Raw genomic sequence first — 12404 nt, 5'->3', positions numbered from 1 at the left:
CGATTGCAGAGAAAGAAAGGACAATGGTCTGATATTTTGTAATGCAGTCCATTTATAACTGTTGAAAATTTTTTATTGAAATAACTGGAAATCAATCTGTGTAAGGACAAAAACATGTAAACGAGCTTATTCTCTTATTCTACTCGGGCTTCTCTTGACGACCTTGTGGTCTTCTGCATGCACCCAACGGTGGTCTCCTTATCCATGCAAGGACCCCACCATCCTGTCAGAGGAGATGCTGACAGATTCCAACCTTGTTATATAATTAGAATTTTTAAAGGGGCTAAAAGAGTTTGGAGTACAAATTATATTATCAAATATTTGAAATGAGCCTCGTAACTTTGATTTTCTTCTAGTTCTTGTTTCAATTCCTGTTTTCAAAAGCTAAACTGTCCAAGATCCATCTAAACCACGTTCCAGTGTTTCTATGTGCAGCTAAATACATATCCACCCCTAGCTTCTAGCCCTTTCGTGTGCATTCCATCCAAGCGAGTTCCAAAATTATAAACGAACAAGCTGTATAAATTGATAGTAGGAGTCAAGCAAGCATTAATGTAGACTATAGGTCCTACATTAAATGCAAATGCTAACAGGAAGCCTTGAAAGCATTTTTCTTCATGCATTTCAAGTTTTCAGAGTCTGCGAAACCATATGATTACCCCAAAGGAAGGTTATGTATCTAATTTTCACCTAAACAGTCTTGGTGTCAGCAAATGCTTGGCAAACCCATAAAACCGCCTTGCGATGGTTTACAGTCTCGTCCGTAAGCAGATCAGTTAGCTTTTTGGCACCGACAGACACTCCTTGACATCCATCTCTAGCTTTCATAAACTTAAATGTGACGAGGACACCTGCCTTTTGGTCACATTTCTAAGCCCAAGTTGATAATATTACAGTAATGAGAAAAAGCTGAATTTAGTGGAGGAAAAGTTGGTGCACTGAAATTAAAGTTTCCTAACAACTTTTTTCTGGTATTCACAAGTGTGTACCTAATTTGACTACGTTGCTGCTAAAGCTATTTTGATTTTTAAAGATAATTTTTTATATAATTAAAAAAAAAAGAATTCAAACCTTACTTTTAAAATAAAATAATTATACATTAATTATTGAATTAAATATTCGAGTACTATGTTAAAAACCACTTTGATCCATATGAAAATACAAAAAATATCATCCAAAAACTTTGAATAATTTAATAAAAAAGTTAATGGGGATAAGAAAAAAGAATATTCTCATTTTGTGGTGTAAATGTGTTTCCATTACAAACTGGTCAGAAATCAGAAGTGACTAGCTAGACTGCTATCATCCTCCTGCGAGAAAAACCTACCAAAGAAACTTATAAACAAGATTGTGCTGAAGTTGTCCAGGGACGTAAGCCAGATCTGCATGTTTCCGGACAAGAAAAAGTAATGAGACAGGACTTGTTAATGATATTTTAGTTCTCAAAATCTGCATTATTTTGGTCCTGTTAGGAATAGACAATATTTTAATATTGTTCATCTAGACACTACTAAGGTGCAGTCCATGTCATGTTATTGCCAAGAACTTATCTGAAAACAATCTTTCAACAATTTGATCGGAGACCACAAAATTTTACGGTCTGGTCCATGATCACCTTTTTCCTACCGACTCCATACGCCACTGCATTGTCATAAATCTCATTTAATGTATTCTGAGTGCCTCTGTTGCAGCAGATACCATTTTATTGCCCATTACAGTGAACTTGCATCCCTTGGAGGTACCATAGTAAACCAATTTTCTAACTACTTTGAGATGGTAAAACACAAATGCTTTGTAGTATGTCTTGTTTAACCAGAAATTAATAACTCCTTCCCCACACCCCTTCTTAGCTTCTTCCATAGGCTGGCAGGTTATTTCCTACTAACTTAAAATCCTATAGCTTCTCATTCATACAGTTACATGTCTACAAGAATTTTACAGTCCTTCTAGGTTTTAACCTTATAAATGCGTCTCAAATGATCATAAATAACATCATCAAGTCAAAAACTTTAATATCATCACAAGATGACAGACGATACGAAGGTGGCGGCAATAGCATGAAACCTCCACCTAAAACATTTACTGCGGATGGTAGAGGCCATGATTAGGCTTGGTCCTCATCAAGAGCAATAATGTTTAATTGACTACCAGGTCCTTTCTGACTTCATAAGACACATGCCTTTTAGCATTGCAGTAGCAGCTGCATTTCAGTCCCCCCGTGGTATAATTATTGCTGCCTAATTATGTTGATGTATTTCCTGTAATGGGTAAGCTAAGCATGGTACTATTCCTTACATTAACTGCTGTTATATGGCCCCCTCACCAACCATCATTGAATGGCCTCACCACAATGATTTAACAATGGCGTATAGCCAAATTAGGAGACTTGTCCTGACAAATTAACATGCCCTGAAAACCTCTTCATTTTGTGTTTGCCAGCTAGAATATTAAGGAAGCGTGCTCAATAACTAAAAATTGTTTTCACTATCTCTTCACATTAAGAAAACCACTCACCTGTTTCGTTTTCTCATGGTTAAATCTTTCCTCCTCTCTCGAATAGTTTAAATGTATAATTTCAAATAACAAAATGATCTTCATAGGAAAATATTGGAAATGTCATATCTCATTTGTTAATAAATAACAGTTTATTTATCAACCCAAGATTGAGGGAGGCCTCCATTGTGTGGTAGAAAACTTAAGATGCAGAACTTTTCATTGGTCCACCTGACCTTTGATCATTGATTTTCTGCAAAACTGGGGAAGAAGTAGTTACCTTTTAGCCCAAGTTATGGAACTTGAAGCTCATCCCACAACCCAAACCACAAAAATGTTGGAAACATCTTCGTGCACCGTCTCAAAACGACTAGAAAAATGCACAGTTCTCAAGTGGTTCAACCATGATGAGACTGAATTCAACGGGGATATCCATTGCAATGAACTGCAGTACTACATACGATATACTTCGTGTAATTTAGTATATTCAGCTAACTAGCTATAAGAAATGTAAGAGATTAACGTTCTTCCCCTGAAACTCCTCTTCGAAATCAAGTTTCTTAGGACATGTACCAAAGAATTAGGCTAAAAAAACTGAAATTTTGCTGCCAATGTCCTCCTCTTTCTTCATAGGAACACTCTTGACCAAAACAAAACCCAACCTGCAATAACTTAGGAAGACTGTCAAACAAATTAAATCGAACCCAGCAAGAGCATTAGAAATTAAACCAAGTCATTTCTGAACACATCAACATCATTTACAAATCGACAGGAAATGACAAATTTCAGCAAGACTTTAACCTGTTGCAGCTAGCTCCAGGTAAGGTAACGAATAGGTCTGTGCACCGGACCAGAAGTGATAAGTCAAGGGAATCACAAATTTCAGGGACATCAAAAGGACTAAGAGAGTTCAACTGGCGTTACCAAAGTCCTAAAACTTTTGTCAATTACTTTATATAGGTGACAAGAACATCATACCATTAGGATAAGTTTCGGAGTTCAAGATTCCAAGGCATCCAATTACTTTTGGGTTCTATCCTTCAGTCAATTATAGCCAGTTTCGTCTGCCATGAATATCTAATGCACAGGTGTGCGAAATGCAGAGACTACTCTGCCTTTCACATTTTTACCCCAAAATAAAATATATGTGATAATTCCAATTCCATGACCCCCAAAGGAACTTGGCTCAACACCCATGCCAGCTTCTGGGAAAGGACCGATTAGGTTGATCTCTTTCCAGGCATTGTTACCACACAAGAAGTCATTCGTCAATTTACTTTAGTCCTGTAATAAATTTGCTGTTAAGTTGTTATTTTTATTTAGAACGCTCTCACATTGTGGATCACTAATATCTTAAATTGAATAATCATGAGATGCTAGCATCTTTCTCTCTTAATGGCATTACTCATCTTCTTTAAAGAAAATGAGCGATCAGACCTTTCATCTAATGAAAGTCCTTACAACCTCTGAGAAAAAGTTGTGGATAAATTAAATTTGTTGGAGCAGTCATTTATCAAAACCAAAAACAGTAGAGGAAAGGATACATGTGTAAATACATAAAAAGGCCCACTGACTCACCTCAAGATTGGAGGAGGCCTGGCTCTGTGAACCATTGTTGGGTAGGAAACTAGATATCAGATGATGGGTTGGTCCAACAACTGTGTATACAACAGCTAAAATTCACAGGTCTAAAACTAAACAGGTCTTAAAGCACGTTCCATGACCCAAACTATATGCAAATATTTCAAATCTATCACTACACTCCTCATGGTAATTAATAAGGAGTATATACATCTTTGAACTGGCTCAATTATGAGACTAAAGAATTTTTCTTGTACAATTGCCTAAACCAAATAAGTTAAGCCACTCCAAAGTAGTAACCTTTTACTGAAGCAATGTTGCCCCTAGGACATGTTTGAAGGGTAACTTTTACTCAATTAATGATAACAGAATTACCAAAAGTAATTACAATTATAATATACTGTATATATTTTCAAAGGATTCTAGATAAGGCTATCATGCAACTCCTAATTATCTGCGAGAGGATAGACAACATGGCGGAGTAAAATTCTGCTGAGACTGCTATCACATGATTCAAATCTCCATTAATTTCTTGCTCCTCAAGTAAAAGCCACTCTTTTTAAGCACCCACCCAAGAGCTCCATTTCACAGCCACATACTCTCAACAGTAAACCCTAGAAAGAAATAACGAAAAAGACCCAAGAGCCATTTAATTCCTATGGCTTCCAATACCTTGCTTCTTGGTCCACCGGGGCTATCCCCCAGTGGCGATCCCATGGTGCGCTCCCTCCAAGCTGGCGTCTACAACCTTCAACTCGACGTTGTCAAACCCATCATACCGCAGTTAGGGTTCCCGAAAAAGGAGTCCTTCAGCTGCTCAAACACTGTCAACCCTTGCCGGGACTTGTTCTTCTCTGCCTTGCCTTCCATGCCAACTCATGCCCTTGTTAATCTGCTCGTAAATGCCTGGTCTTACGAACCTTTAACCACCTTGAGGCTTGTTTGCAATTTAAGAGTTGTCCGTGGCACTGGAAAGTCTGTTAAAGAAAGCTTTTATAGTGCTGCATTATGGTTACACAAAAACCACCCTAAAGCCTTAGCATGCAATGTCAGGGTTTTTGCAGAGGTTGATTGCTACAAGGACTTGTTGGAGATTCTTTATAGGCTTTTGGAAGGAGAGAAAGTGAGGGAAAATGCGAAGTAAGAGTGGCAAACCAGGAAGAAAAAGAAAGGCAAATGGCTCAATAAAACGATGTATAAATCCAAGCGTAAGCCACAGTTGCCAAGGGATGCTACGGTTTCCCAGAAGACAAAGATGGCATACGTGAATAAGGAGAACACGAGGAGTCTAAGAAAGGAGAGTGAGCTGAACAAGGCGAAAAAGGCCTACGAAAGGTATTGTAGTGCATGATCCCATGTATAGGTTTTTGTATGATTGTATAGCTGATATGTTTGCAGAAGATTTAAAGAAAGATATGATGTTTTAGAATTCTGGGGAGGTTAGGAAAATTAGTCTGGCGTCTAAATGGTGTCCTTCAATTTATTCTGCTTATGATAAGGCTACTTTAATATGTGAAAGTATAGCGAGGAGGATGTTTCCAAGGAAATCCGATCCTGATTACGAGGGAATAGAGGAGGCTCATTATGCATTTAGGGTAAGAGATAGGTTGAGAAAGCAAGTTCTTGTTCCTTTGCATAAGGCTCTTGAATTGCCAGAGTTGTATATGAGTTCAAAGCAATGGGATGCTCTGTCTTATAACAGGTGCCTTCTGTTTCCATGCAAAATTATAAGAAACATTTCTTGTGGCATGACGACCAAAGGTTTAGTGGGTATATTCAGGATGTGAGGAAAGCAGATGAAACAATTGCTGCTAGTGCATTGCTTCCCCATGAAATCATTGCATCTTTGAAGGATGCAGATGATGTTGCAGAGTTGCAATGGAGGAGGATGGTGGAGGATCATAAAAGGAAGGGAGAATTGAATAACTGCATTGCAATATTCTAACAGCATGGATGGGGCTCCTATGGAGGTCTGTGTTGCTTTCGGGCTATTGATTTCTGAACTCAGTGAAGAGCCATAGAAGGGGAAGGTGATTATCTGTGGCTCCAATCCGGAGCTTCATTTGATCCATGGGGATAACCTTCTGTCAAAGACAGTTTTTAAGGAAGATGGATAGAGGTGCGAATGTTGATTTTGAGAAAGTGTTTGATAGAATTTTGCAGGTTGCTGTTGATGGGAAGGCAAAGGAGGATCAGATGATAAAGAGGATTTTTGTTTTCAGTCGTGTGGAATTTGATGAAGCATCTAGGCAGAATTATGATCATCCAATAAGAAACGATTCAACTTACTCAAATGGACAATGTTTTGGTTATTACAGTCCTTTTTCATATTGGGATACTGGTAGTGAAGAAGGTTATTTGCTTGAGGATGACTGGTATGCTATGTGTGAGGTGGAGCAAGAAAAGATTGAAGAGAAACAGCGAAAACTCACAGCAAAATCATGGGGATCCACGTATGGAGGAATACAAAGGAAATTTCAAGAGAAGGGTTTTGGCATGCCAGAGATTGTGTTTTGGAACCTCAACAACTCCCCTTCTACGCCTGTTCCTTCCAATCAGGCTGGAGTGGCACTAGTCAGTGGATTCTCAAAGAATTTGGTGGAGTTGTTCTTGGACAATGGAGGGGTTATTGACCCTGTCACTGTGATGGAACAAGCCATCTCTCGAGACCTGTATCAGAAACTTTCAGTGTATGATTGATTTGTATGAGAATGTGTATCATAATTTGTTTCTCCAGCTTATGATGAAATATGTATCAGTTACTGTTTCATCTTCAATATGATGAATGTGTATTAATAACAGTTTCAATCTCCATTTTGTCTTATCAATGATCTGGCTAAATTTATTCATAAGAGACACTAGTATATGTAGTCACTACTGGCTGGTTTAGTTGTTCTTTGTCACTGATACCATGATATTATCTTTTATATCCAAATTCATCTTCCTGAATTGAACAGGGCAATTATATGATCCATGACTTGGCTTATTAATGAGTTTCAAGGCTGTATTTTTAGATGGTAATACTGATCAGAAGCTTAAACCTTGAAAACTCTTGTGCCTACAACTGATAACAGATTGGTGCAACTAGGAACAAACATGACTTGTTAGGGAAGAAGGCTAGTCGAGCAGAATTAAAAACACCTGGAGATAAAGATGACGTCCTGCAATACTCCAATTTCTTTCAGAGGTACTGTTAGGCCTTCAACACTTGTCAAAGAAATTATCCCTTTAACTAATGGCTGGTGATCCATATGAGTTCATGTGTGTTGAGAATAACTTTTCGCATCTTATGACTTACCCTCTTTTCTCTGCTCTAATGCATCAATTTAACTGATCTGTAGAGATATCAGATCATCCCTGTCAGTATCTTTTGTTCCCCTTTATCTGTCATCACTTAACACTCAACAAATAGATATATTTCCTTTGATATAGCAAGTGCAAACTTAGTGCTGATTCAGAAACAAAATGGCAGTCAGAAACCCTGAATACCTACTTTGAGAGGCCGTGGCAAATCATGTACGGCTAAATTATACTGATAATTTTGAATCTTCTTAATTTGGGCTGGGCCAGAGAAGCCAAGACACTGATTGGGTTTACATACCTTCTTGATTAATGTTCTGACCCAAAAAATTTTCCTATACCTTCGTTATAAACTTGTGAGTATAAGAGTTCAGATATGTTAAACCTGTTTCTGAAAAACATTCTTAGTACCTCAAATGAAACCTAACCAAGACATTTTTTTTGAGAAAATTCATTAATCCAAGCCCTGGAACATGAAATTTTTTAGAAAGTTAAGCCATTGAGCATATGTTATTCGTTATCGGCTCAATGCATAAGTGAATTAAAACAGCTAGATAGGGCAACAAAAGGTGGAGTTGAGTTGGTCTTTGATTCTCCCGGCGGTAACCTGATCACTCAAGAAATTATAAAGTGAATGTACATTTGGGAGTCATTGAATCAGATCTCTACGACATTGGCTTTCTTATGCCGCTGCCGACTGCCAAGTTAATTCTTAAGATGCAGATTTCAAAGAAGTCCCTCCCTCAACTTGTTACTTTGTTTTTTCCTTTTGGTACATTGGGTTTTCATCCTTGTCCAATTTCAATCAGATCATCGAATCTAAAACAGTTGCTTGTTGGCACGCTTGACAGATACCCTGCATGCACATAGATACAGTCTGCTTATTGCAAACCAATGTATCAGCCTGTGGTACTTCTCTAACGAGATAGCTACATTCCCAAAATATACATCAACATCATCATAATGAGACGCATTTATCATTTTGGTCTGTTCAATGTTTCTTTCTATCGTGTATGAGGACTTCATGAAACATGATCATACTCTCGTCATCACTCAACTCTGTCGATATTTAAAAAAATTATGTTTTATTCTTAAAAATTTTTATCGTAATTATACAAAATATGAAACGAAACTTACATAATTAATAATTAATGATATGAGAACACACGGTAAAAATAAAAATTTGAGAATGTATATAGTTTTTTCCTGTCTAATTATGCTTGACCATATCCCTTAAACAATTATTTGTCAACTGATTAGGTAGTTAGTTGTCTATCATAAAATTTTTAGGTACTGTCCTACAAATAAAAAACAAATACGGCGGCTAGCTTGCTTTAAAAAGGAAAACAGAAAAGAGCCAAGAATGTAAAAGACAATGCATGAACATTAAATAGAACATAATTTCCCTTTGACAAGTATAGTTAAGGCTAATGTCTATGTAAGAATTCTTTCCCCTACCTTTGTGTTGGTTGCTTGCCCTGAATTTCAATTAAAATAATCTTTTTCCCACCAGCTGTAATCCACAAGGACTTTATGTTTTCAATAATCTTCATGATTAACGTGCATGAATATCTATGTAAATTGCAATCGTACAAGCTTCTTGTCGCAAAGACCCTATTCAATGGAAAACAAAATGTAATTCGGTAGCTAGTAAGTGATTTTTGTTTTTAGTCAAATTAATGTCATAAAATAGACCTTTAAACAGTCTCTTATTAAGATACTGGTAAATTTATTTTCCATCTGTTTAGTTTTGATATAAATACAATTTTTTAATGAATAATAATAAAATAAAATGTATTAGATTGAGTAAAAAGATAAATTTAAAGATGAGTGACCAAATTCGATTTAACTAATAATAAAAAAAAGATTGAATTCAAGATCCTCGTCATTTGTATCTAATAAGAAGTTCAAAAGGGTGACCAAGTTCAGTTAACCATGCCACGATGGAAGCATCAAATAAGGTATCAAAGGTTGGATTATGAGCTTAACACTTTATGAATTTTCATGAAATCAAAATACCCTTTTTGAATTGACTAAAATTTAGATTCTGACCCACGTACTTTTAACCTTGGACTCTAAATGTCACGATCAAGGAATCACGTGACAAAATTGAGTGATCCATAAAATTGCTTTACTTAACCATATAATTTGTTTTTTAATAGGTTGCTTCGGGCAATAAATTCCTTAATATAATTATGGAATCAATCAATTAGTTGGAAGATAATTTAACCATCTTCCTTAGCTAACACCATTGACTGACTATATACCACCCCCAAGGGAGATATTCCCATTCATTAATCAATCAACCGTAGCCAAATATTCTATTGATATATATTTTTTTCCCTTCGTTTTTGCTAAGAAAGAAGAGAAGAAGAAGAAGGTTACTATTGACACTATCCTACTCCAAATTGATCATAAAGAGTCCTTAACTCATTTCAGGACCAATATCAAGAAGCTAAGTTTCCAGAATAATTAAGAGAAATAGTAACATTGGGCCATTTTTTGACCATCTGGAATAATGGAAAGCTGGTCATACTTGCCAAAGAAAAAAGTAACAATATGAAACATGAACTCGATTAAGAACAAGTCCATCAAGAATATGTTACTAAATTCACTTTAAATTAGATTAGTCTTATCATGCAATAGATAACAGTCCAAGAATAACATTGAGACATTAAACCAGCACTCAGCAGGAAGCTTCCTAAACTTTGAAATTACACTCAAATAGTAATCTGTGAAATCATTGGCGTATAGACTATAGACAAAGTAAACCATCAACCTCCATTGTTTAATCTCCATGGTCCGCCAATTTCGCCTCTTAATATTTTCATCTGTGTTTGCTTTAAATCTAGCCAATTTGATTGTGTGGAGGAAAAAAAAAATTACAACTCAAAGGACTTGTATAGGGAAGTAAGAGAGGGGAGAGAAAGAAAAAGAAAGGAGTGGTTTACTGTTGAAGTGAAGACCAACCCAGATTTTCTCTTTGCCTAATACGAATTAATTCTTCTTAGTTCATAGTTTTAACTTTTCAATGTGCAAGTTTGTGACCGACAAAACCTAGACTGTGTCTTTTGCTTTAACGAGAAAAGAGAACAGGAGGAAGCATTTGAAGTTCAATTTGAGTAGAAGCTTTGACTCATCTTAGAAGAAAATAAAAAGATGGAAGAGATAAGAGTTGATGCTGCAACCACTGCCAGAGACTATTCTAGATGTATAAATTTAATATAGAGATATATTATGTAGACCATCATTTCTTTTTTAATAAAGGGTTTGATCATCTTAATTATTTTCAGTATACTTTGAATCTTTTGGTCTTGAAGAATTTTTCTTCTTTGGTTTACGTGTGTGATGTATATGCTTAGATAAAATAACACTTTACTTATTTAATTAAGATGGAATTGAAATTTATTTTTTTTAAAAAAATAAAATAAATTATTATCGATTAAATTATACTCAATTTGATAACGAACGTTTCTGTTCCGATGACTCGCACATGACATTATTTGTGTTCATATATTTTTCATACGATATTGTTATTTAAATTAGTCGTATTTTAATTATGTGAAATTTCGAATTCAAATCGTAAAAAATTATAAGTTAGTGAAATAAAGTTGTTTTTTGCCATTTAATATAGCCTATATAAAAAATTATAAAGTACTATTTCATGTCATCATTCTTAAATTGTTTTTGTTTGCAAAATATGGGTATGTAGTCATGTCCTCCTTTCTCTTTTTGGAAGAGGGATACGTGTCCATAAATCCTATAATAGTAGCAGCAGCAGCCAACCTCTGTGTCTTTGGTGGATGAGACAAGCAGTCTCTGGAAATTATTGCTATTCTTAATTTCTTGTTCCTCAACTTTACACAAAATGGGATATGAAAAAGAAAAGAGAGGATGCACATTTAAAAATATCAAAATGTGAACCTTCTTACACCCTTTTCTGATTACAAATGGTGGGGTTCCGAAGGAAAAACAAAAACAAAGCTCAAGGCAAAGTTAAGAAAAAAAAAATAAAAAAGACTAGAAGTAGATGAACAAGAAGTTTTATTCTTGCTGTTTTTTTTTTTTTTGTTGGATTCACCAAGGTCTAGCAGTTTCAGATGTAGTCAAAAGCTCTTCTAAGTAATCTGCACCTAAATCCTCCAACACCATCACATTGTTTATCCTGACATCTCTTTCTTTCTTGCTTCTGCTTATCATTTTCCTCCTCATGGAGTGTTTTCTCTTTAAAGCCACCACCGGCGAACACCCTTCCTCCTGGTGGCACTTCATGTCTCTCAGTGACTCTTGCACTCTTTCCACCGGAAAGTTGAGTATCGCAGCGGAGCCTCTCATGGCGAAAGCAGCTTGATCATAAGCCAAAGCAGCAGCTTCCGCACTGTCAAATGTTCCAAGCCAAACCCTTATGCCGTGCCTGGTAGAATCCCTTATCTCAGCCGCAAACTTCCCCCACGGACGCCTTCTTACACCCCGGTAAGACTTTTCTTTCTTTGGACTTTCCTTTTCCATTGAACTAACCTCTTCTTCCTTTACTTGATTAGGATACGTTATTTCTGATGTTTCTTGTGTAGCCTCCGCGAGTAGCCCGTATAAAAGCATCTCCTCGGAGTCATTTTCGTTGAAAGGAAGATGGTTGTTGTGCAAAGGGAAGAACTCCGGCGATCCGAATGAAGATTCCGATGAGGAGTTGGAATTCGGAGAGTGAAAGAGGCAGGAATCCATTGTTTTTTTTAAGGCTCTCGAAGTGTTTCTCTGTTGCTCCTCTGTTTCGGTTAAAGTGTTGGGAGTTGGAGGCAGAGCAAAAAACTTCTGGCTTTAGCTCCCTTTATACACCCCGAACAGAGGATTTAAATGTAAAATAGGACGGCATTAGAATAAGGGCCAAAACAGTAGACAAGTGGCAAGGGAAGCTGATATGGCATCATATTATTTGATCGTTTTTTTATTTGGGTTCCACAGCCAAGGTTAAATGAACACGTGGGTCAATTCAGGGAGGGCGGCCAGGTCAGAGCAAGGTGACGTCAGCATAT

General features: G+C 36.5%; 1 protein-coding gene and 1 pseudogene across 1 annotated transcript; one reads left to right on the top strand and one right to left on the bottom strand.

Moving 5' to 3' along the window:
- Window positions 1–4547: 4547 nt before the first annotated feature.
- On the top strand, window positions 4548–6774 carry LOC18603204 (uncharacterized; annotated as a pseudogene).
- Window positions 6775–11169: 4395 nt separating this feature from the next.
- ERF1 (ethylene response factor 1) lies at window positions 11170–12194 on the bottom strand. Its single transcript, XM_007035031.3, has one exon. The coding sequence runs from the start codon at window positions 12094–12096 to the stop codon at window positions 11452–11454; it is 645 nt and encodes a 214-aa protein (XP_007035093.2). The 5' UTR covers window positions 12097–12194; the 3' UTR covers window positions 11170–11451.
- Window positions 12195–12404: the final 210 nt, after the last annotated feature.

Source organism: Theobroma cacao, chromosome 4, assembly GCF_053813885.1.
Source record: "Theobroma cacao isolate CCN51 chromosome 4, ASM5381388v1, whole genome shotgun sequence".
Taxonomy (NCBI): Eukaryota; Viridiplantae; Streptophyta; class Magnoliopsida; order Malvales; family Malvaceae; genus Theobroma; species Theobroma cacao.
The sequence above is the reverse complement of the archived record's forward strand: the minus strand, read 5'-3'. Positions and strand labels throughout refer to the sequence as shown.

Bases quoted from the DNA above. Each gene is read 5' to 3' on its own strand.
- ERF1 (XM_007035031.3), bottom strand. From the start codon at position 12,096: ATGGATTCCTGCCTCTTTCACTCTCCGAATTCCAACTCCTCATCGGAA.